Raw genomic sequence first — 26015 nt, forward strand, 5'->3', positions numbered from 1 at the left:
GGAAACTCGCGCCGCCCAGTGCACTTGATGGCGTGCTAATTATGGACTCGCATTGACAAATATTTGTTCAATGTGTCTAAAAGTACCTTCCCTGCTTTTGTATTGAACAAAGTTATTGCCCCTATTTCGCCATTGCAGAGCCTTTCTATCAAACTAACCGGAGAAGTTACACCCCGTTATCTGCAGAGTCCAGAGTGTTTAATTCAGACATTTAATTAAAATGTTGCCTCGAGCATATGGCTGAACCCTAAATGATGTGTTATTAAGTCCCCTTTCTGCTGGTCAGAGTGGATTGTGAGGGGGGATTACTACACTCTGTGACGTATTTGTGAGTGGAGTGTTTAGATCTTTTGAAAATTTGGTTCAGCATTTTGGGATTCCCAGATCTCTAGGTATTTACAGCTGCGCCACCTCCTCTATTGTTTTTGGGAGTAGCATACATCCCTAAAGCTGCATAAACCCTTTGTAGGTGTAAGCATACTTGGCAATAAAGCTCATTCTGATTCTTAGTCATGAAAAATATAATCAATATATTGTTTTGAAAATTATACACTCATTGTATATGACAATAGTAATGGGGCTCTAAAGACACAAATATGTATTGGAAATATGCCAGGCATTTAAGGGTTAAATATTTGTCACATTTGAGATTTGCCCAACTGTACTGGCTTTTAGCAGACTGCACTGAAAGGTTCATAATAGAACCATCAAAACAGAAGTCTACTATGAAGTCAACATTTATCTGGCACAAAAACAGCATCAATCAGTTATGGTGGCAACATGGCCGCTCCTCCCACCCAGTTCTCAGAGCACATACACTAGGGAAAGCTTGGATTAATTGAACCAAGAGTGGATTCAAACTTGCTTACACCAGCTTTCCCCAGTCTCTCGTGGGATGTCCAAAACACTGGTTTAGCGCCAATGGTTCACGGAAGATCCATGTCAACTGGTTCATTCCAAGTAAAACTTTTAGCTGTTAAGAGCAAGTTTTTCTACTTTGAAGAAAAACCCAGTACTACAACTAGTTTGACATTTTTTAGCCAATCATTTGAATTTAGATGTGCATAAGGGTGGTTCTGGCAGTGGAAGTTTAGTCCAGAGATTGAGAAAGAACACTGCAAGACGATCCCTTTTGAAATCAAAGTGTACACCATAAACGGTCAAAGCTTTAAGCGATCACTTAAAAAGGTACCACTATTGACGACCACAAAGCAAAATTGTGCATTTATCACCAGTTTAAATTATGCGGTGTATTTTTGACCCTCAGCTTTTCATGGTAGTGAGGTTAAGGACATCCATGGAGAGAACTCTCCCAAAGAACTCCATGTACACCTGATTGGTTTACAGAACCTCCTTGGTTTGAGCATGTCCCTTCTGTACTGGAGTAAATTCAAACAGAGACAATAGGCATATCGGTTAACAATTGCATACCCTTCTATATAATGGTCACGGTATTGCTTGCAGCCTCGGTGATTTTTGCGGATACACCACACCTCATTAAAACAGCTCAGACTGTTGTTTGTGTCTGGTAACTTTATTAAATTTACATGAAGAAAATGCCTCCACTGGAAACGACAGTCTTTTCAATGTTCTCACCAACATCTCTTTCTGGAATACAAGAGAAGGCAGAGGTTAAAAGCGGTTTACAAAAGGACAAACCACAGTGAAGTAATACACCTACTTTGCCTGGTGCAGCTCTGCTCACAGGAGCCAGTGGAAGAGGGATGGCACACCGATGTACTACAGTGGATGAAGACCTGAGCAAGAAGGGGATTAACCACAGCATTCATAAGAACCATTAAGGGTTTAGGGGTGTTGAAAGTTGGATGGTAATCATACCATTCCCTGCAGAGGAGCTAGTGATGCTGGATCCACAAACGTGAACATCTTCACAATAAAGCTTGTAATGGGTTGGGAACTGAAGACCAGAGGAGCCATCCACAGGAACCGGTGTGGTGAGGTAACGATCATCCTGGTAAGGGCATCTGGAAGGCAGAGTAACAGTCAGGACTAGCTCAAAACAGACCAATGACACAAATGCTGGGGTTATACTCACCCATTAACTAGAAGGTCCCACTGAGGCAGGCTGAGGGAATCAGGGGATGATGTCGCCCAGCAATTTCCCAGCATCAGGACAATATTGGGGTCAGTCCTCTCCAAAAGGTGCACCTCAACATACACAGGTTGTCGTAGGACTTTTGTGACTGGGTAATCAGCATCACTGTAGTAGGACGTGTATGCAGCATCCTCTGCAGGAGGACAACATTTTAGAAACCCTAGTTACACTTTCAAGACAGTGATATAGAGAAGCAGCACATTACCTTCTGCACATCCTTTTGTGACACATTGTCCATTTGCCAGGCGAAGCTCCACTCTGAGGGGTCCAGGAGCAGCTACAGGTGGAGGTGGAGGAACTGTGTTGACCTCCACAACCAGAGCTTGAACAGCAGTGCCAGAATACCTACACTGGAAGAGAAGCCTGGACAAACAGTGAGCTTGTAGCACAAGTCAATGATTGCATTTAAGCTAAAGCATAGATCACCTACTCAAAGTGACTGTCCCTTGTGATGGAACCAAGTGGTCCAATCCCCACTTCATAGGATGAAGTCATTCTGTTCTCATACACCACATATCCATTGTCCTCCTGCAAACAACAACATGGTTAGCATCCACTCCTTTCCAAGCAAAAGTCTAAACAGCACCAGTACCCACCATCATGCTTGTGCCACAAGCTGTGACAGGGAATTGGTAAATGGCAAAGGAAGGTGTGGACCCAACTGGAGCACAAGGTGGGTCATTTCCACCCAACAGACGGACTGTATCCAGACTTAGTGAAGGCAGTGTAACATCTCTAGCCACCACAACCACAAACTGGCCATCTCTAATACACTGGATGGTCACTGTTTCAAGGTAGAGAGCAAGTTACCTCAGAGAATCAGTTGAATACGAACAACCTTACAATTGGCTCAACACACTTACCGGCTTTCCCATAGTAACACTGCTGTCCGTCAAAGCAGCAGTTTATAGCGTCACACTCAGCAGCACTGATACCAGGTGGTCCACATTGGATCTGCTCATAATCAGCTACAGCACACTTGTCAAGAGGCTCTGCCTGTGCCACTGGCTGCTTGGGTGGAAACGCTTGAGAAAACTGGTGTGCGGTTTGCGGTTGCAGGGCCTGTTGAGCCAAAAACTTCTGATCACTTGGCTGGAACACAACATCTTGAGGATTCTTGGCTAAAATTCCTCTAGTCTGCTGGAGGACTGAAGCTTGAGGATTCTGGGCTGGACCCCACCCTTGATTTTGCAGTTGCAGACCCTGTGGAGCCAAAAACTTCTGATCACTTGGCTGGAACACAACATCTTGAGGATTCTTGGCTAAAATTCCTCCTCGAGTTTGCTGGAGGACTGAAGCTTGAAGATTCTGGGCTGGATTTCCCCCTTGTCGTCGAGTCTGCTGTGGAGTTAAAAACTGTTGATCACTTGGCTGAAATGCAAGAGATTGACCACTCCTGGCTGGAATCCCTCCTTGTTGGCCACTTTGCTGGAAGACTGAATCTTGAGGCACCTGGGGCAGATTACTCCACTGTGGAACAGCATGACAGAAAGCACAAAACCACACACAAAGTGCCAAAAGATGAAATGTACCCATACTTTCTGCCATTACTCCACAACTGAATTCATCATTCAAGTGGATTCCTTTTTAATCCTATGAAGTGCAGCTCATTAACGATGTCACTCCCTGTTCAATTAACAGTCTTCATTCATCAGACTGGGCGTTTACAGATAAGGTGATTCTAATTGATTCTAAAAAGTTAACCTGAAGATTTTGTGTGGTCACATTTAGTCTAATTAACATGCTAGTCTTCACACAACTTAATTAAAACAATTCACAACAAATGATGAAATGCCCAGAAGCCAATATGTACACCAAAGCATATGTATATCAGTAAAAGATGTACTAAAGTATTTTTATTTAGTTTACATGTCACCTCTTCTTTAAATATTATATTTAGTATAATTTGGCAGACATATTTACCCACTTAAAGTACTTTTAGTAATAAGAATGTCCCCTGCAGTATTTTCTCATAATGATGTTAAAGGAATCGGTGGAACCAACAGGAACAGATGGTGGTTCATTTCCATCAAGTAGTTAGACTGTATCTTGGCAATAATCAAAATGATCATAATCAAAATCATCTGATTATTTTTTTGCTTTTAATGTCAAAATGTGAGCTGGTTTTGTATTGTGCCATACAAGCTATAACCGCTACTGTTAAAAACAGAAATAACACATTTGAAATCTTTACAAACTAACAACATCCTAAAGATTTTTTTTAAAGTTCTAAGTTTTAATTTCTAATTCCAAATTTCCAAAAATGAAATTTCTCTCATCATTTACTCACCTTCATGCCATCCTGAATGTGTTAAACTTTCTTTCTTCTGCAGAACACAAATTAAGGCTTTTAGAGGAATATCTCAGCTCTGTAGGTCCGTAGTGACCGCAAGTGACTGGTGATCAGAACTCAAAAGGTCAAAAAGCACATACGATCATAGTAAAAGTAATACAGTCTCCTAAAGTGATACAATTGCTTTGGGTGAGAAACAGATCAATATATAAGCAGTGGCGTAGTCAAGGGTGGGCCGGTGTGTGTGAGTCGTGGGGTGCCATGCGAGATTCGGACACCTTAATGGCGAGCTCTGCGTACTTTGTTAGTTTTAATACTTTTTGTGTCATAAACTGGTGAAATTTGATACACCCTGTTTCATAACTGTTCTATGACGACAATATGTCAAAGAATTCAAAATCCTCGGGCTCTGGAGACATTTAGAGACACTTACATGCTCAAGCTGATACCCCTGACAAGGCCACAGACTAAGGACTCAATTTGGCCATTAAGGTGAAAGAGATTCAGCATCAGATGTTGATTATGACGGCAATGCTGATGAAGGTTGTTACTGACTTGGAGGATCTTGCTGTAATACGTCGTTCGATCACTGCTATGGAGACTAAAATCATTGGTTATTAGAGTGGGGGACGTTGAGAAACTGATCAATTATCTGGAGTCATCTGAGAGGGAATTAGCTGCTAACCCTCTAGCGACCAAGACAGACTTGGAGCACGTCTGGGAAAAGTTGGAAGACCTTGAGAATTGTAACCGGCAAAACAACGTCCGAATTGTTGGAATTCCTGAGGTCGAAGGCAGCAGAAATATGGTGAAATTCATGAATAAGCTATTCCTGAGTCTGCTAGACATAACAGGCCAGAAACTGGAAATCGAGGGAGCTCACAGACTTCAGGCTCAGAGATCCTCTGAGGGAGACAGGCCCCTAACAATTCTGGCCAAATTTCTGAGATCATCTGATCAAGATCTTGTGTTACGCAAGGCAAGGAATAAAGGAAGGCTTTCGTGGAAGAATCACAGTTTTTTCTTGTTTCCAAACTTTGCGAATTCGACAAAAGTGAAACGTGATCAGTTCAAGGAATGCAAGAAACTATTACATCAACGGAAGGTTGCTTTTGCACTTATGTTTCTGGCCATATTTGATGACTGTCAAATATTTACAAGCCCACAGTAAATTATGTTCTTCATAAAGTCAATGAAATGAGTGGGTCATTGTGTGATGCTCTTGGGCCTGACTCACTGAACATTCTTTTGACTGTCTGAGGAAACTGAGCGCCTTTTTGTTTCTTTTTGAGCTGGTTCCGCGTAGTGGCTGGAACTTTGTTTTTGGAGGAACACACCTTTAGGACAGTTATGTGGATGAATCTACATGTTCTTTGTGCTTATATTGCCTAGAGTTTGTTTTATAGATTATATTCTGTTGTGTAATTGTATCTCGTAAAATTTGTAAAGAAGCACCAGACATGAGCAATCAGATGGCAAAGTTGTCACAGGGACTCTTGTAGGCGTACACGGACTGACGCTGGTCGGCTCTGTCATGCATGGGGTTAATGTGCACATTTTTCTTTTTTCTGTTTTGTTCTGGGGCATGTTCGGGGTGGTTAATTGTTGCACGAATGTTGGAAGGTGGTCTTTATCATTTTATTTTTTACATATGATGAAAAATATAAAACGTTAATATTAGTGGACTGCCTCACTCCATGTGGAATGTGAATTGGTTGGGGCACCCCATAAAAAGAAGGAAGGTTATTTCTTTACTTAACCATAAGAAATATGATATAGTGTTTCTTCAAGACATGCATCTTTTCCCGCAGGAAGCTGAACAATTTGAGAAGATATGGGGTTTTCTTTAGTGCTGGCTCAAGTAAGAGCAGGGGAGTCAATACACTGATGAGTGAACATCCACAATTCAAATGTCTCAAACAGATTAAAGATACATTAGAAAGAGTCATTATTGTTTTAGCAGAAATTCAAGGGCAGCGGTTGATCTTGGCAAATATTTATGCACCTAACGCTGTTGATCAGGTTTTTTTATGGATCTTGAAGGGATGTTGCAAGCCGCTGGCACCCCTCGTGATATAATATTGGAAGGAGACTTTAATCTTTTGATGGATTCAGTCCTAAGCCCCCAAGAGCAACATTGACGCTTCACAGAAGGTGTACAAATCTTGGTGTTAGGCTGAGCTAAAAAATTCTCTTGATTCTGATATAACCTTGGAGGAGCTTGGCGAGGTAATTAAGGCCTTGCTTACAAGGAAGTCTCCGGGGCCAGATGGCTTTAGATCTTATGCTACAGAACTGGCTCCACTTTTGTTAGATGTTTATACAGAATCATTATAATCCCTATATTGAAGCAAAAGTGTGTAAGCCCCCAAGAGCAACATTGACGCTTCACAGAATGTGTGGAGGAGTTGCCACTTACAGAGAAAAAGAATGATAGCTGATATTCATCAGAATTCTCTAATTACTGATTATTTTACTCTGGATAGGGGCTCCCGGCAGGGTTGCCCTCTTTCCCTATTATTGTTCTGTCTTGCCCTTGAACCATTAACAGTCGCGATAAGAAAGGAAGATTAATTTCCAGGGGTGATGTGGGAAAAGTTTCTGCTTTATGCAGATGATATTTTATTATTTGTCTCTGACCCCGTTAGATCTCTGCTTTGCCTGCACAGAATTATGAATTCCTTTTCTAAGTTCTCAGGATACAGAGTCAATTGGTCTAAATCCAAATCTTTGTCTCTGACAGCGTACTGCCAGTAAAGGCTTTCCAGCCAGGTGTCTTCCAGTGGCCCAAACAGGGCATGAAGTATTTGGCAATTTTATCCCCAGCAAATGTGTTTAGTTAGAGTTTATTTTGTTAATAAAAAGTTTTTCCGAGCGATGTGGACAGGTGGGTTTCATTACATTTACCTATGATTGGGAAGGTTAATGTTATTAAAATTAATTGTATTCCAAAATGTAACTACCTGCAACAATTTCTCTCTGTAGATGTCCCTCTCTCTTATTTCAAGCAATTTGATAGCACAGCAAATTCTTTCATTTGGAATGTAAGCCTTCTAGAATACAATTGAATGAGTTACATAGGCCAATTGACAAAGGTGGGCTTGGCCTACCCAAGATTTTTCTTTATTATTGTGCATTTGGTCTCAGATATTTGGTCACTTCCACCTGAGAGAGCCCCTCCCTGGTTTTGTATTGAACAAAAGTTATTGCCCCTATATTGCCATTTTAAAGCCTATCAAATTAACCGGAGAAGTTAAGTTACACCCCGTTATCTTGCATTATCACTCGGTATGTAGAAGTGTCCAGAGGGTTTAATTCTGACATTTATTTAAATATTGCCCCAAGCATATGGCTGAACGCTAAATTATCTAATAAGTCCCCTTTCTGTCAGAGTGGATTGTGGCGGGGTTACTACACTCTTTGACCTATATGAGAGTGGAGTGTTTAGATCAACATTTTGGGATTCCAAGATCTCAGTTCTCTAGGTATTTACAGCTGCACCACCTCCGCTGTATTATTTTTGGGAGTAGCACCACCCCCCATGGGCTCCTCCCTGGTCCCTTGCCCCACACCATATCTAGAGTGTATTCAAACTTGCTTATACCAGCTTTCCTCAGTCTCTCATGGGAGGTCCAAAACATCCAAGCAAATTGGTTTGGGTCAATGGTTCACAGAAGATTAAACAGTTTAAATGGATAATCCACAGATTCAGTTAATTAAAAGTAAAACACTTAGGTGTTTGGAGCTGTTGGATCACGTTTTTCAGTTTAATAGCAAATCATTTGAATGTATTGGTGCATAAGGGCGGTTCTGGCAGTGGAAGTCCAGAGTTTGATGTGGATGAACACTGCAAGATGATCTGCTTTAAAAATCAAAGTGTACACAGTAAACGGTCAAAGCTTAAAGCGAACACTTGACGGTACAACTATTGACACACACAAAGCAAAATTTTGCATTTATAAACCTGTAGTTTAAATTATGTGGTGTATCTTTGACACTCTCAGCTTTTCATGGTAGTGAGCACATCCATGGAGAGAACTCCCCCTGATTGGTTTACAGAACTGTCTGGTAACTTTATTAATTTACATGAAGAAAACACCCCCACTGGAAACTACAGTCTTTTCAATGTTCTCACCAACATCTCTTTCTGGAATACAAGAGAAGGCAAAGGTTAAAAGTTGTAGTGGGTTGGGAACTGAAGACCAGAGGAGCCATCCACAGGAACCAGTGTGGTGAGGTAAAACTTTAAAAGCACTGAACAGTAGAATGAGCTACCAATCAAATTATACACAATTTACAGGATCATGGAACTTGTGACTTAATCAACTTTTAATCTCTAGTCTAAAATCAATCCACATAGTTTGCCAAAGCCTAAACTTCACAAGGCAGATTTATACGCCTGGTTTCTGGTCGACAGAATCTTTCCCCCCCTTCCCCATAAATATTCCAGATCCTGCATAGCAGCATTTGTCCAGCTACACAATTCAATTTAACAAGCCTACAATAGCACACTTACACAATAGTGACATAATATGTCTGGTATTGGCTATAGGATGCATATTTCTTGTTCAAGGCTGACATCAAGATGTAAAAGTCAAATGAACATGGCGAGAACCAATGAGCATCTCCACCAGAGTCAAGGCATCCTACTGAGCAAGCATAAAACACAAATCTCACCTCAGGCCAATTCTCCAAAACCTCACTCATCTGTTCGCTCACCCCCCTGGTCTCACCCACAATGCACACACACAAAATGTAACAATGTATCTAGGCATGTTGATATAACTTAAAATGTCAGTGCAACTGGTATATTGGTCTATCCCATGTTGACAAAACTAATGGTAACAAAGTTAAGGTCTTTGCGAAATGCTGCCTAATTCTGAAGGTCGGTCCCCATCCCTGCCTGAGGGATGTCCCCAGGACTTCCAAACCTAACCACTCCCAAAATTCCCTTTGTTCATGGTTTAGGTATTTATGAAAATTTGATGCATTGTTCCCTGTAGTCAGACGATCCCACAAATTTGTGTAATTGAAATGGGAATCTGTTAGCCTGATCTCCCACAGTTTACGGTGTATTCTACCAGGTAATTATGTTTGGTAAATGTTTGAATGCAATGCAACTTTAAATTTTATTATTCATTGATAGTAGTGGTGGTGGTTTAGTGGTCTAAGCACATAACTGGTAATCTGGTACTCAGAAGGTTGCTGGTTAGATCCCCAGTCACCATCATTGTGTCCTTGAGTAAGACACTTAACTCCAGGTTGCTCCGGGGGGGGGATTGTCCCTGTAATAAGTGCTCTGTATAATACATTGGTACTCAGAAGGTTGCTGGTTTGATCCCCACAGTCACCACCATTGTGTCCTTGAGTAAGACACTTAACTCCAGGTTGATCCGGGGGGATTGTCCCTGTAATAAGTGCACTGTAAGTCACTTTGGATAAAAGCATCTGCCAAATGCATAAATGTAGAGTTTGATGTATTATCTTAATTGGATTGTTCAATGCATAACTATTACCTGTTAAAATAAATTGTTACCCTATCCTTGAGGACTGCTAGTATATTTCTTATTAACTACAAATCTATGGTCAGAGTTTGCTTAACTAGGCTACTGCAGAAGAACCCCATTAGTCAAGTAAAAGGCTAAACAAGGCCAAGAACCTGTAAAAAGGAATGCCAAGTAGAATTAAATGGGAATACAAAGTAGGACAGAGAATCTGTAAAATGGAACTTAATTGACTAGAGCTAAATGAGGATTCGAGAACCTATAGGGACTTTCTAAAACTTACTAATATCTCAAACTGATGAGTTCGTAGTTAAGGACCTGCATCAAATCAGGCACAGGACCCAAATAAGAGAGAGAAAGAGAATTACTAAAGATACAGAACTTATTCTAAAAGCATAGATACATTAACAAGGTTTAAGGCGTCAGATGAATGAATAAGATAAATACTTTGTTTAATTAAATGTGTACAACAACCAGGAGACCTTAAGCCACGCTATTGGATTCAGTCCATGGGACCAATAGGTGGACCCCCTTACACTTGTGTCGGACTCCGATCCACTACCAAATAAAGTACCACATCAGGAGCAGGTACTAGAAAAGGATCAGTTCTTAGGAACTAGGTCATATGTGAAATAACAGTTCTAAGGAAAAAAAAAAAAAAAAAAAAGTGCCTGCAGTCTACACTAGAGCTAAACCTCAAATTTGAATGCCAGTTGACCTCAGAATACAGACCAAGCTACCAGAATAGCTTCAAATTATCCAGTAAAACTGGAGTCAAATCATTGCAACAAGAGATAAACCGCACTAGACATGGAACAAAGAAATGGGCTATTTGTGCAAAGTGGGTCTTTGTTTTAAGGGTCTCAAAACATCCAGATGCAAATGGTACAGAACTTAATTGCCATTCCAGATGCAATCAGAACTAATGTGCACTACAGTAAAAGTAAAAAAGGTAGCATAGGCAAAATGAAGGCCATTACAGAACTAGAAAAGGACACGCAAGACAGTAAATGTTGATATTATGTTTCAATAGGTTTATTAAAAACAGCTTAAGTTCACAGAACAAAGTTAATTTCACCACTAGAAACCACAGCTTCCTTACTGTAGCGAGTCTTAACATGGACATTCCTTCCTGAAAAAAAAAAAGGGGGGTTTGGAGATTGTGTAAGTGAAAACACAAAAGGTTACCAAAAGGGTTGCATATAAATTACTGACTTTGCCTGGTGCAGCTCTGCTCACAGGAGCCAGTGGAAGAGGGATGGCACACCGATGTACTACAGTGGATGAAGACCTGAGCAAGAAGGGGGATTAACCACAGCATTCATAAGCTTAACCATTAAAAGCAAAGCATACACTACACGACTTGCAGTCTGAGCACTTTGACGGTCTGGTCTTCGGTTTTCCTCAGAGGACTGTAGTCCAAGTCAACAGCACAACCAACCCCTGACTGAGGCCATGTGTACAAAGTTTGAGATGGATCACAAAACGTACTCAAGACACCAGCGTTACACCCGGTAGTCTCTTTGGACCACTTGGGTTTTGATTGGAGGGAGGAAGACGGATTATTACATCTATATACACGGAATGATTGGTTCAAAAAGGCACACTGTTTCACAGATTTTTTGTTGTAAGTCAAAGTCAAAGTCCATTATTTGTAATGGAGCTCCTTGGGTTCATGCTGCTCATATCCAGGTCACCATTGTGGAAACTCATCCAACATACACTTTTTATAACTCCTAACCCCAATTCTAAACCATACAGCCCTCGCTATTTTTTTGCATTTACTGGCCCCATTTGCAGTGGGAGGGAAAGGGAGACTTCAGCATCCAAAAACCCTTCCCTCTTGTGCTCCCTTGATTTGGCGTCTCACTCATTTGCCAGCACATACACCGGACGACAAGTCTAGATATAAAAGACGGTCTCGGCATGTCGCAGGTATGCGCACAAGTCTGTTCACTGGGAGACTTACGGAACAGCCAAAAACTCAAAACAAAAAATAAAACTGTGCAAGTCATGCGGTGTACACTGTGCTTTAGCGTTCAGGTGTTGAAGGTTGGATGGCATTACCGTTTCCTGCAGTGGAGCTAGTGATGCTGGATCCACAAACGTGAACATCTTCACAATAAAGCGCTTGTAATGGGTTGGGAACTGAAGACCAGAGGAGCCATCCACAGGAACCGGTGTGGTGAGGTAACGATCATCCTGGTAAGGGCATCTGGAAGGCAGAGTAACAGTCAGGACTAGCTCAAAACAGACCAATGACACAAATGCTGGGGTTATACTCACCCATTAACTAGAAGGTCCCACTGAGGCAGGCTGAGGGAATCAGGGGATGATGTCGCCCAGCAATGTCCCAGCATCAGGACAATATTGGGGTCAGTCCTCTCCAAAAGGTGCACCTCAACATACACAGGTTGTCGTAGGACTTTTGTGACTGGGTAATCAGCATCTCTGTAGTAGGACGTGTATGCAGCATCCTCTGCAGGAGGACAACATTTTAGAAACCCTAGTCACACTTTCAAGACAGCGATATAGAGAAGCAGTACATTACCTTCTGCACATCCTTTTGTGACACATTGTCCATTTGCCAGGCGAAGCTCCACTCTGAGGGGTCCAGGAGCAGCTACAGGTGGAGGTGGAGGAACGGTGTTGACCTCCACAACCAGAGCTTGAACAGCAGTGCCAGAATACCTACACTGGAAGAGAAGCCTGGACAACAGACAGTGAGCTTGTAGCACAAGTCAAAGATTGCATTTAAGCTAAAGCATAGATCACCTACTCAAAGTGACTGTCCCTTGTGATGGAACCAAGTGGTCCAATCCCCACTTCATAGGATGAAGTCATTCTGTTCTCATACACCACATATCCATTGTCCTCCTGCAAACAGCAACACGGTTAGCATCCACTCCTTTCCAAGCAAAACAAGTCTAAACAGCACCAGTACCCACCATCATGCTTGTGCCACAAGCTGTGACAGGGAATTGGTAAATGGCAAAGGAAGGTGTGGACCCAACTGGAGCACAAGGTGGGTCATTTCCACCCAACAGACGGACTGTATCCAGACTTAGTGAAGGCAGTGTAACATCTCTAGCCACCACAACCACAAACTGGCCATCTCTAATACACTGGACGGTCACTGTTTCAAGGTAGAGAGCAAGTTACCTCAGAATCAGTTAAATATAAACAGCTTTAACATCGGCTAACACACTTACCCACTTTCCCATAGTAACACTGCCGTCCATTAAAGCAGCAGTTTATGGCTTCACACTCAGCAGCACTGATACCAGGTGGTCCACATTGGATCTGCTCATAATCAGCAACAGCACACTTGTCAAGAGGCTCTGCCTGCACCACTGGCTGCTTGGGCAGAAGAGCCTGAGAAAACTGTTGAGTTTGCTGTTCCGGAGCTCGAGGTAAAACCTGCAGATCACTTGGCCGGAACTCAACATCTTGAGAATTCTGGACTGGAATCCCTTGTTGAGTTCGCGGTCGCAGAGCACGTGGAGTCAAAACCTGCTGACCACTTGGCTGGAATGCAAGAGCTTGGCGATTCTGGGCTGGAAACCCTCCTTGGCGAGTTCGCGGTTGCAGAGCACGAGGAGTCAAAAATTGTTGATCACTTGGCTGGAACACAAGAGCTTGACGACTCTGGGCTGGCATTCCTCGTTCACTTTGCTGGAAGACTGAATCTTGAGGCACCTGGGGCAGATTACTCCACTGTGGAACAGCATGACAGAAAGCACAAAACCACACACAAAGTGCCAAAAGATGAACCATACCCATACCCATACTTTCTGCCATTGTTCCACAACTGAATTCATCATTCATGTGGCTCTCTTTGACATTTTTATACTTGATAGATTGCAGCTTTTAATTGGTGACCCCTCCCTGTTCATTAACAATCATTTAGTTTGTGGGAGTTTACAAGGTGAATCTGTCTTTCATTGGTGATTTTTTTAAGAATTGTATTTTTCACAATTAAGATACATAACAAGAAAAAACAAGCAAGATCTGGGCTTAATTCAATGAAACCAATGTATCTTTGCTTTAAGAGCATCCTCTACATACAAGGTTACAAAGTTATTTCCTTTTTTACATGTTTCCAAACTGTCATGCAAATACTGAACTTCTAACTTATCTGGCATGGCAGATCTCCTTATGAACCCAGCCAACCCATCTGTTGACCGCAAGCTCACAATTTATCTTGGTTCTACAATACTCATGCCAACTGGGACAGCCAGGGACCTGGGAGTAGTGTTCACCTGCCCACATCTCCATCAACCGGCCAAAGGATTGTGCTTTAAAAAATCAGGAATTTCAGACCCTTACTGTCTATATATGCTGCAGAGCTCCTGGTCTAAGCTCTTGTCAAATCATGTCTGGTCTTCAATCAACAAAAGGGGGATAACATCACCCCCCTAACTCCACTGGCTATCTGCCACTGCCCACATCAAATTCAAGGTTTTGACCTTGGTTTTCAGGACAGCGAGTTATGCTTCCAACTCCAGTTCTATGTCCCCTCACTCCCTGTGATAAACAAGCATTATCTGGAGGTTCCCTCACAACAAGGCACATAGTTCCTTTGCAGATCAATCACTTTGTTTCTCTGTGGAGGAAGGAGCTTTCAACCATAAGGCAATCTGTTGAGACCATCTCAGCATTGATGAAATAGCTGAAACCCATGTCTTCCATGAGCATTTAGTCCACAGGCAAAAGGCACTTAGTTTAAAAACCTTTCCTCACAGTGTCTTTCTTCTGCTCTACCTTCTTTACTACTCTAGATACTATTGCTCATTTGTGGGAAACTATGACAAAGTGTGAGATTAGTGGCACTGCAGTGATATGGAGAGAAGAGAGGGTGTGCATTTATTTGCTCAAGCGAGTTCAAATCTGCCTTTTGTCCCACTCTTCTGCCCATCCTGTTTCCTGTCTCCACTCTTAACAGTTCCTTAACTACTACTAGTAATAGGGATTTAGTCACGGTGAAGTTGGGGAGTTCAGAGAAGGGTTTGGTCTTCAGTAGTGCGGTATGTCGGGTGCACATATTCGCTTCCTGTTCTGGGGCGCAAGGGCAGATGGCTCCGTCTCGCAGCTTGGCATCGGTCATGTCTACATTGTATTGATCCTTTTGCAAAAGTTTCATGAGAAACTAAGGTCAGGGTTAAGGTTAGGTTTAGGGTTTCTTCTTCTTCTTTGACGTTTTAAGGTGGTTGCCAAACTGGCTTCTGGTGCATATTCGACCACCTGCTGGGATGGAGTGTGGAGCATTGACAGAGGGAAAGCTGAAGGGTTTCTGTTGGACACCAAATAAACATTTAAATTGGGGTGCAATTAGGATCCACTATTTGCACCAGGGTTGGGTGGGGTGTACATGGCACCTACCATTGTTTGCACCTGGGTGCACTTGCCATTTAGGTTAAAGGTACACCAAGAAATGTGGTTACCTGTTTTCACAATATCAGAACAGATCTGACTGGGTACACCAAGAGTTATTGACAGTAAGAAGCAAGTCAGACAAGATGTATTTCTGAAACACATGTAATCTGAGCAAATAAGTAGCATCTCTGCTGCTGGACCTTCTTTTTGTGTTTATGGACGTGACTTAAATGCAAGAACAATAGACAGAATCCTGAAATTTCACACCAAATAGTCCAAGACAGCTCTAAATGTACAATCATTCACATTGGCTCACCATAGGGACCCAGGATACGGCAAGAACAGAGTTAGTTTTTATGCACTGGCTCAATAATGGTACTTTATTTCTAATGATACATTTAATGAGAAGTCTTCTGTATTGTATCTTTCACATGCCTGAACCTTATTAGTTACTGATATAAATAGCTTAACCATTGTGTGACCTTCGGGACATTGTCTTTCGATAATTTTGGCTCTGTTAATGCCAATGGCACAAGTTTTGCCAGAGGTGTGTATTTTGGGGGTAATTTTGACATTTCAAACTCAGTTCCTATAATACATCTATAACACCCTGTGTACACAAAAGTCACACTCGGGACCTTCAGGACAAAAATCATGAAATATATGATATTATACTTTCATTCCGGAGCCCTGTCTTCAAAATGTACATTTTTAATATTTCAACCAGATGGCGCCATTTCCCTCATGTTTATCCTGTGGAGCAAATACAAGCTTTTCCCCAATTTACCATTTACTGTATTATAGAGACCTGCAGGACAACTGAATACATGATGCAACTAAAATAAGTGTATATATATATATATATATATATATATATTTGGTAGTTATGATCAGAAAAAAATATATATAACTAATTGAAAGTGGAAAATAATTATGGCAGTTTTTTGACGCAGATCTGAGTAACTTTTTTTTTATTGACGCACAAGGGTTAAATTATCAGTCAACAAACAACAAAAGATCCAAAGACTATATTTGGAATGTTTATTCTTTTAGAAACCAAATAAATACCCCTTTAACACACTGAAAGTTTCAAAGCTGTGGTTAAATATAATTGATAGTACATATTGGATTTATTTTCTCTTGACATCTATGATCAAGAAACCTTTCATGTCCTTTCCTTGCATTAGAACAGACACAGATGTTGAAGAAAAGAAATGGACCCAAACTCTGTGCATTACAGAGAATAACAGAAATTGTTCAGGCCAGGTAAATGGCATTCCCTGCAATGAGTTTTACATAAAAGCAGCTGAATTGGCACATTTCTCTCAATTTCCTTTAACGTTTCCATTTAAAGATGTTTGTACAAGACCACTGCTACATTCACAACCATATATTAGTACTGCAGATGATCTGTTGTGTTGCTGATCGCCCTCTGGTGGTTTTGTCCCAGTCTTCATATTAAGTGCAGCTGACAAGTCTGATGGACTTTAGATTATTACAGAACATGAAACATGAGTCATCTCTGTCGGTAATATGGCATAAACATAAAAGAGCATCTGTGAACGAGCAGACAGACAGGACGCACAGAATGTGGCTCATTTCTCGGTGGAAAAAGCCCTTTTCATCAGAGGTGGGGGGGTTTTTCCTGCCTCGTAAACTAAATCGGGTGGGGGGGTACTGAGACAGCACCAATCCGGGATGCGGCCCGTCTGGTTGTAGTAGTCTCTGGACACAGACCGACTGCCCAAGATGTCTTGCAAAGCTCCAAATATAGCACCTACGTAGGAAAACAAAACATCACATTGGCATTCAATCGTATTATTGCATAAAACACATCATGAGCTGTTATAAAACTCATTTCTGTTGCATGAAAGCAATCTGACCTAACACAAGTTTGCTTGTTAAAGTTTAATGCATTGCTCACAACTCCTTGTCTCTAATGACAACACTTGGTCAGCACTGACTTTATCAATCTAAAATAATCGAATCTAACCTGAAACTAGTCTTCCCCACTAGTCGATCATAATACCCAATCTCTAGTGGAACGGAACTGGTTCACACAAAGCATGAAAACAGCCCAGCAGGTACGAGTAGCGCTCTGTTGTGCCTTCCTCGCTTACCTCCTAACCAGGCGGTGCAGTTGGGTTTTGCTGGTGGGCTGTGGATACGGAAGCTCTTGGTAGCTAGAGCATCTCTGTACTTCGGTTTCTCCACCAGCGTGCGGATCTCAGCCAGCAGGCGGTGCAGGAACCCAGGTAGCATGGCCGTCCCACCGATTATCACCAAGTTCTCTGACAGAACCTTACGAGTGTCAATGGGACACTGAAGAGAACAACAAACAAGAGGAATGTTGGGAACACTGATGCTAGAGTGTTGTGGGTGGTTGCTATGACGGTCCGAGTTGTTTTTAGCATGTCGTTATGCAGTTGCTAGGGCACTGCGAAGGTGTTCCGAGTTGATGTTTAAAGGAATATTCCAGATTTAATCTATCGAAGGCATTTGTGGCATAATGTTGATTAGCACAAAAATGTATTTCGACTCGTTGCTCGTTTTCTTTAAATGTGTGTTCCGGTGAGACACAATGGAAGTCAATGGGGCCAATTTTGGGAGGGTTTGAAAGGCAGAAAGCATCTACATTAATTCTTGTTAAAAACGTGTGTATTATTTGAGCTGTTAAATAGTTACAACTGTCGCATCAGGGTTTATGGTGTTAAGTCGTCATGGCAACAAAGTAGTAAAATTGTCTATCTTCACACAGATGTGGTCATTGAGTGATTTAATGACAGTAAAATCATGTTAACACACATATTGTTTATGTCTTGTGTTTATACTTGTGAAACAGTATTTTAATGTTACAGATTAAACCCCAGTGACTTGCATTGGAAGTGTCTCACTGGAACACATTTAAAGAAAACGAGCGACGAGTCGAAATACATTTTTGTGGTGATCAACATTATGACACAAATGCTGCTGATAGAGATTAAATCTGGAATATTCCTTTAAGTGTCTCGAGTCTCTGTGATTTCTGTTCTCCAGATCTGACTGGAGTTCCTCCTCCAATGTAAGTCTATGGGGTTTTTCCAGGTGTAAATGGTAAGTGTGATCTGTTTGTAAAGTATCAGCACACCTCTCTCAACAACACACATGATTAGAAAACACCACTAACAAGCATCACATCGTTTAAAGACTGAAATGTTCATAAACACGTCTAAGACACCGTCAGGGCAAGTGTGCGATGCTAAATGGATGATTAGATTTAGCACTGCCTTTAACTGTACATGTGCTCGGATGTGTTCGGACAAAATGTGTGTAGCGCCGCAACAGACAATAAGCCGATCTGAAGTTCTAATGTTTGGTACCTTAACCAGAGTGTCGAGCAGCAGAGTGGCGATGGACTTCTCCTCGTTATCCTGTTCAAACAACATCTCAGCCACAGAATCTCTGGAAACAGTGAAACACGTTGGATTTAGAATCACTCTGCATGTGGGTCAGATTAAGAGACAAACCTTGTCTGTAAGAGAGACCATCCCGGTTTACAGGAGAACAGACACTGAACTTGTGATCTCACGACTGAAATCTGAGTTCACTAAATGAAAAAGGACATGTGTTTTGCAGGCGTTTACCTGATGCATCCTTTAACGTGAAGAATCCTCTGACCATCTAATGGGTATTCTACATCTGGAGGAGGAGCAGGTCTCTGATGGACAAGAAACAAGAAGTAAAATGGTACATTGTACTTTGTTTTTAACTTAATCGCAGCATTTATTACTTTAGGATGAACACACAATGTCTTCTGTAGAGCTGGTCGCAGGGGCACCACTGCTGTGCAAGAGTTTTAGCTTTGTTATTGTGGTATATCTCACACAAACCCACCCTTAAACGGCACATAAAAACAAAAAGATGTGAGCCTGATCACATGTCTAAAGTGGACCAGACCTCATGCTGATATTCAATACTACACGTGTAGAAAGTGTGAAAGCATGTCTAATAAGGTTTCCAAGCATGTTCTCTCACCTCAGCTGATCCATCCATGTTAAATTTGGCCTCCTGGAGCTTCATGCCTCTCTGCAAGTCGCTAACAAAACACATCCGCACTACATACACAAACACGTGAAAAATAGAGCAAACACCAAACTGGAGACAAATCATGTGAATGAGTTCAGTGTACTACTGACCTTTAATATCCTCCACAACGTCCTCCGAAATAGCACCTGTGACTCAAATAAAAGACAAAGGGTCAATGACGTGACGCTCGTTTTTTTTAGTCCGCTTTACAAACGCAATTCACACAAAACAATGACTTAAATACACCGATTCTATGAACAGGTTTTCAATGACTGAGTTCAAAGTCATTATGATATTGTGTGTCAAACATGTTGAGTGTCCAAACATCATCTGCAGCCTGAAACTGAACTTTTGATCAGATTTAAGGAGTGAACGCACTTAACTGCATAGAGAGATATAGGATGCTCCCTTGCTCCCTATTTAGTGCATGACTTAACCTCTAGTGTGCTGTCTGTCTGCACTGGTCTCAGAACAGTTATAGGAGAGCTATAGGATGCTCCCTTGCTCCCTATTTAGTGCATGACTTAACCTCCAGTGTGCTGTCTGTCTGCACTGGTCTCAGAACAGTTATAGGAGAGCTATAGGATGTTCCCTTGCTCCCTATTTAGTGCATGACTTAACCTCCAGTGTGCTGTCTGTCTGCACTGCTCTCAGAACAGTTATAGGAGAGCTATAGGATGCACCCTTGCTCCCTATTTAGTGCATGACTTAACCTCCAGTGTGCTGTCTGTCTGCACTGGTCTCAGAACAGTTATAGAGAGATATAGGATGCTCCCTTGCTCCCTATTTAGTGCATGACTTAACCTCCAGTGTGCTGTCTGTCTGCACTGGTCTCAGAACAGTTATAGAGAGCTATAGGATGCTCCCTTGCTCCCTATTTAGTGCATGACTTAACCTCCAGTGTGCGGTCTGTCTGCACTGGTCTCAGAACAGTTTGAAATGAATCTTATTTTCATCATAACTCCATATAAAGCCTCTGAAAGACACTTATCAGTTTTTGGATACTTGCATTGAATGTAGGAGTTTTATGGAAAGTTAGTCCTATTGGCCACGTATGTGGTCATTGTGTTTAACAGCGTGTGGTTTCGCGATAAATCGATGCAATTTCTAAAATGGTATATCGGATGAAACTAGAGACTCTAATCTTTTGACTCAAATAGGTTTTAATGTGAAAACTTGAGCTGGATTCTGACCAGATGTAGTTCTTGCCGTTTCTCCCAAAGACAAACTCGCCTACGATTGGCACCATGTTGCTTTGTCACATGACTTGGTGCACTGAACGTTTAACCCTTTAATGCCAGCCCAGAGTCTCTTGAATTTGTATCACATCATTAAATACCAATATTTTAACATTCTAATGAAAAAGGCACATTTGGTTCAGGTCATCTGGTGCAACCATGACAACACGAAAATATTCTTGACTTTAAAATTCATGATGTCAAAAATATTTTTCACCTTGAAACATACGTTTGAAAACATTGAGTGGTGCTCAATCTTTATAGGAAACTATTTTAATGCATTTTACTGCACCACATAAAATTTTTAAGTCATTAAATACGGGTACTGCATTTCAAACACACAGATATTTCTTACTAATAACGGAGGGCAGATTGAGGCTTGTGCCAGCGTCTGTGCCCACTGTGCACTGCTCGGACAACAGACTGTGCAACTCCCTGCAAAAGCACAAAAGAAAATGCGTCAGACACACATTAGTTCAGCGGAGAACACCGATATGATGTGACATTCTGGACTTACTTATGAATGGCTTTTCCTCCCATTGGCAGCGATTCCCAGGCTGACAGGATCGGAATCCCTTCATAGATCTAATAAACCGTTAAGGTCATCTTTTCACATCCAACCGCATCAGATGATACTGTGCTCATGGTTGCTTTAGACATTTGAAAGTAAATATAGTCTGAGAACATTATAGTCGTTCCATCTGTGTTCAAATTTCATTTGGAGTGGTGGTGGTATAGTGGGCTAAAGTACATAACTGGTAATCAGAAGGTTGCTGGTTCGATCCCCACAGTCACCACCATTGTGTCCTTGAGTAAGACACTTAACTCCAGGTTGCTCCGGGGGGGATTGTCCCTGTAATAAGTGCTCTGTATAATACATTGGTACTCAGAAGGTTGCTGGTTTGATCCCCAGTCACCACCATTGTGTCCTTGAGTAAGACACTTAACTCCAGGTTGCTCCGGGGGGGATTGTCCCTGTAATAAGTGCTCTGTATAATACATTGGTACTCAGAAGGTTGCTGGTTTGATCCCCACAGTCACCACCATTGTGTCCTTGAGTAAGACACTTAACTCCAGGTTGTTCCGGGGGGATTGTCCCTGTAATAAGTGCACTGTAAGTCCCTTTGGATAAAAGCATCTGCCAAATGCATAAATGTAAACGTAAATTTGCTACAGCTGTTTGGCTATTGATTAACATGAATCAATAATCAGCCTAAAAGGCATCACCTGAAAAGGAAAGTCATTTAGAGGTGGACATATATAAATAACATGCACTGATCACTCATTCACAATAAGACCAGGGACACTGGTCGACAGAAATGGATACCGGTAGCACCAGAGTCTCGGAGTAGCCACAATCCATCACGAGAGCAGACTGAACGCCCAGAGTCATAACAGACATCAGGTGACTCGGAGCAAACAGCACCGACGGAACCTACAGCACACACAAAAACAACAAACACTCGGTTTAAACATATCGTAGTGGATCTGAGGCGGAGGAGAAGAGCAAGACTTGAAGTTTAACCTCAAAATGTTTGAAGAAGACTTTGGAGAGCGTTTCTCTAAAGTGCGACGGACACAGGATGGATTCAATGATCACCACACGCCGATCACGAGGATTCACAAGCAAATGCCTGAAGGGAGAAAACAGCATCATGAGTTCAGACACAATCATGAGAGAGAAACACAAATAAAACCGTCTACATCATGTGCTTTTTACTGCAGGTATGACCAAGGGAATAATTCACCCAAAAAGGAGAATTCTCTCATCATTTACTCTCATCTCTCGGTCATCTCAAACTCGTATTATTTTCTTTCTTCAGCTGATCACAAGATATCTATTTGCCCATACAATGCAAGTGAATGGTGACCAGAACTTTGAAGCACCAAAGATCAAAAAATGCAGCGTTTAAGTAATCCATAATACTCCAGTGGTTTAATCCATGTAATCTGAAACGATACAAACGATTTTGGGAGAGAAAGACCAAAATGTAAAATTTTTCACTGTAAATCTTGACATCAGCGTTCTCCTTGGCAATCATGATTTCAAGCTCGATTACACTTACTAGCATCATGTTTTGCGTTCCGTGCGTGCATCAAGCACTAGGAAGTGTAATCGAGATTGAAATCATGATCGTGCCTGAAGACTGCGATGGCAAGGTGATACATTTTGGTCTGTTCTCATCTAAAGCCAACTGGATCGCTTCAGAAAACATGGATTAAACCACTGGAGTCGTATGGATTACTTTCATGCTGCCTTTATGAGCTTTTTCAAAGTTCTGGTCACCATTCACTTGCATTGAATGGACAAACAGACAAGATCATATCTCCATTAAAATATCTTTTTTGTTGTTTCAAAGAAGGAAGAAAGTAATTTGAGTTAGAGATGACATGAGGTTGAGTCGTGCTGGAGTGGTGGTAAAAGCACAGAACTTGTAATCAGAAGGTTGCTGGTTCGATCCCCACAGTCACCACCATTGTGTCCTTGAGTAAGACACTTAACTCCAGGTTGCTCCGGGGGGATTGTCCCTGTAATAAGCGCTCTGTAAATCACTTTGGATTAGTCTGGCAGATGCATACATGTCAATGAGTCAATGAGAGAATTATCATTATTGGGTGAACTGTCCCTTTAAACAAATATCACTAAAACACATTGTATCCCTCCTACCTGAAGTACAGCAGATGAATGAACTCCTTCAGAACAGCATACAACTCCTCTGTGTTGATGTTGTACTGGACGACACAAACAGCCTGGAAAAGCGGGAGACAAATGGATTTAACTTAGAAGCACTCTCCCTGGAAGACACTTGAGGATAAAAAGCCAAATCTGAAATCTCTTAAGATTAAGTATATTAACAACCTTCCTCCAGACTCACCTTTTGAGATCCAGGGTGTTTAATTTCACTGGGAATGATGAACCTCGGCCCCGTCTCTCCAGCAAAACCACATCTACACATCACAAACAAGAAAACAGAACAAAACCTTTCATCCGTCTGTACCAAAGAAATAACCTGCGTGCCCAATACTCAACTACACATTAAGGCCTTATTTATGCAAGATGTCCATAAACATGGTAAGATATTTGTAAATAAATAATAAAACATCTGCAGACATGTTCAAAAACCTATTTACACTCGACATAATGCCAATTACCTAAAAAAAAAAAAACAACTCGTCCCTCCTTTCCTTTAAAAAAACCCCACAAATCTGTGTTCCGGTGAGACACTTACAATGGAAGTGAATGGGGTTAATAATCTGTAAATAGTAAAATACTCACTGTTTGAAAAGAATAGACACCAGACATAAACAATGTGTTAACATGATTTTAGTATGATAAAATCACTTATTAACAACATCGGTGTAAAGAACAGTTTTAGAACTTTGTGCCATGACGACGAAACACTGTAAACCCAAAAACTGCTATAAAACGACGATTTAAACAGCTTTACATCTCAAATAATAGTTTTAACAGAAGAATTAATGTAAGTGCTTTTATAAAATTATAAGCTTAAAATTTCTGCATTTAAACCCTCAAAAAAATTTCCACATTTACTTCCATTGTAAGTGTCCCACCGTAACACAGATTTAAAGAAAAAGAGGAACGAGTCGAAATTAATTTTTATGGTAATCAACATTATGACACAAATGCTGCTGATTGAGCTGAACTCAGAATATTACTTTAATTATATTCACAATAATGTTTGTATTATTGTGAATGTATGTATGTATGCATGTTTCCTTGTTCATTGTTATCCCATCAGCTGACACAGAAAAGAAAACTGGAGTACATAATATAAACACATGTTTGAAATGTGTACCAATCCAAAAATATTATTTTAGAAATGTGTAACCCAAGTAATGTACTTAATACTAAATATTCAACTTAATTGAAACGGAGTAACTTTAATCTAAATGCAAGAATTTCGATTGTAATACGTCCCACTACTTACTTAAAAACGTTATTAGATTACAGTTACTTTGTAATCAGATTACACGCAACACTGATTATGGTACTACTATTGTATATGGTACATTTTGATTAGTGAAGCATAACTCAGCTTCACTATTTCTGTGCAACCTTCCAATAGTTTATTGAACACATATATGTAGCTATATGATGAAAACAACACATTGATTGTACTCACGAAAGAAGTGCTCGTTTATTTTACACTCCCTAAATTAACGGTCACTTACTTTGTGTACGCCGCTCCTAAATCAATGACCACTGCGGTCTTCTCTCCTCCACTACCCAAGCCTTCAAACAAGGGCATTTTAATGCTTATAAATGAATAAAAATATCAGAAATAGAGAGGATTAAAAAAACAGATACAGCGCCGACAATCACAACAGGACGGGGTCCTTCACAAGGACTGCCCTTCATTTGCCTGAATACAAATAAACAAAAACATAAAAGTCCCTTTAAAACAATTTTTAAAATATTATCCAACACGTATATTGTATACATTAACAGACACGACATTATTTGTATGTATTATATGAAATAATAAAATGTGTAATGCAATGGGCGTGTTCTGATCTGAGATCAGTTTTTCACATGTTACTCACCGCTCAATCACACGGGATTTAAGTGCGTAAAACTGAACTCAGATCCGCTCTTAGAGCCGAAGGCGCCTGTGCAAGCGTTACAACATAAAAACATTACTAAAACCTTTAAAGGAATGTTTAGGGTTCCGTCGACACGTTTAATCGACAGCATTTGTGGCATAACATTGATTACCACAATAATTTGAATTTGTACCTACTTTATTAAAAAAATAATCTCACAATTACACTTACAGTGGAAGTAAATGGAGCCCAATCTATAAACATAAAAATACACAGTTTTAAAATTATAGCGACATTGCATAATTACATATTAACATGATTTTAGGGTGCTAAAATTGCTTACTAACCTTTTCTGTGAAAAAAGTTATATCCAATATCAGGATCATAGGGGTTTTCTTGTCATTACAACAAAGTTGAGGCCTAAAATGGTCATTAAAAGTGATTTCATCACACTAAATTCATGTTAACACACATAATATGTACATCTTGTGTATTAACTTTTGAAACAGTGTGTTTTGCCACCAGCTGATCACTAGTACAGCTTTAGCTCCACCCACTGGAGCTCCACGTGTGACTAATCAGTGTAATTGCCTTGTGGACTGCTGCAGTGCTTTATTTGGGGTGCTTTGAATGTGGCTGGTGATCTCCTGTCCTTTTAGTGTTTTTCATCTTGGAAGTGTTGCGTTTGTGGATTTATAACAATTTCTTCCAAGCCACTTCCTAGAACAGTTCTTCCAATTACCTCCAAAACCTTCTAGAACTTTTGAGGAGTCATGCGATATCTAATTATGCTGCTGGATCAAATAAAAGACCAATGAGACTGTGAACTGGATTTAATGTGTTTTAATGGACATCCT

The 26015-nt window shown here is 40.9% G+C and overlaps 2 protein-coding genes and 1 pseudogene across 3 annotated transcripts; all 3 read right to left on the reverse strand.

The window, feature by feature from the left end:
- Positions 1-1526: 1526 nt before the first annotated feature.
- On the reverse strand, positions 1527-9116 carry LOC127623979 (zona pellucida sperm-binding protein 4-like; annotated as a pseudogene).
- A 1852-nt stretch (positions 9117-10968) lies between these two features.
- On the reverse strand, positions 10969-15020 carry LOC127623980 (zona pellucida sperm-binding protein 4-like). The gene is made up of 9 exons (XM_052098546.1): positions 14895-15020; positions 13126-13630; positions 12862-13049; positions 12693-12790; positions 12465-12622; positions 12200-12392; positions 11981-12128; positions 11129-11204; positions 10969-11045 (listed from the first exon to the last, which is right to left on the reverse strand). Exons 1-9 carry the CDS (start codon positions 15018-15020, stop codon positions 10969-10971), a joined length of 1569 nt encoding a protein of 522 aa, XP_051954506.1.
- A 1230-nt stretch (positions 15021-16250) lies between these two features.
- Positions 16251-24948, reverse strand: LOC127623613 (actin-related protein 10-like). Of its 2 annotated transcripts, none has more exons than XM_052098022.1 (13): positions 24787-24948; positions 23469-23541; positions 23261-23343; positions 22118-22226; positions 21920-22027; positions 21110-21177; positions 20948-21027; positions 19465-19500; positions 19304-19383; positions 18913-18986; positions 18649-18730; positions 17410-17611; positions 16251-17066 (listed from the first exon to the last, which is right to left on the reverse strand). In XM_052098022.1, exons 1-13 carry the CDS (start codon positions 24861-24863, stop codon positions 16885-16887), a joined length of 1254 nt encoding a protein of 417 aa, XP_051953982.1. In that variant the 5' UTR covers positions 24864-24948; the 3' UTR covers positions 16251-16884. The 2 variants fall into 2 exon arrangements, with proteins under 2 accessions (XP_051953982.1, XP_051953981.1); XM_052098021.1 differs by having other exon boundaries at positions 19465-19506.
- Positions 24949-26015: the final 1067 nt, after the last annotated feature.

This window comes from Xyrauchen texanus, chromosome 30 (genome assembly GCF_025860055.1).
Source record: "Xyrauchen texanus isolate HMW12.3.18 chromosome 30, RBS_HiC_50CHRs, whole genome shotgun sequence".
Taxonomy (NCBI): domain Eukaryota; kingdom Metazoa; phylum Chordata; class Actinopteri; order Cypriniformes; family Catostomidae; genus Xyrauchen; species Xyrauchen texanus.

Excerpts from the sequence above, each read along its gene's own strand:
- LOC127623613 (XM_052098021.1), bottom strand. The coding sequence starts at position 24,863 with ATGCCCTTGTTTGAAGGCTTGGGTAGTGGAGGAGAGAAGACCGCAGTG. Across the intron at positions 22,227-23,260 it reads ATTCATCTGCTGTACTTCAG|GCATTTGCTTGTGAATCCTC; the intron begins GTAGGAGGGATA and ends TTCTCCCTTCAG. Across the intron at positions 18,731-18,912 it reads CACGTTAAAGGATGCATCAG|AGATTCTGTGGCTGAGATGT; the intron begins GTAAACGCCTGC and ends CACTGTTTCCAG.
- LOC127623980 (XM_052098546.1), bottom strand. The coding sequence starts at position 15,020 with ATGACCGATGCCAAGCTGCGAGACGGAGCCATCTGCCCTTGCGCCCCA. Across the intron at positions 12,393-12,464 it reads CACAAAAGGATGTGCAGAAG|AGGATGCTGCATACACGTCC; the intron begins GTAATGTACTGC and ends GTCCTCCTGCAG. Across the intron at positions 11,205-11,980 it reads TAGCTCCACTGCAGGAAACG|GTCTTCATCCACTGTAGTAC; the intron begins GTAATGCCATCC and ends CTTCTTGCTCAG.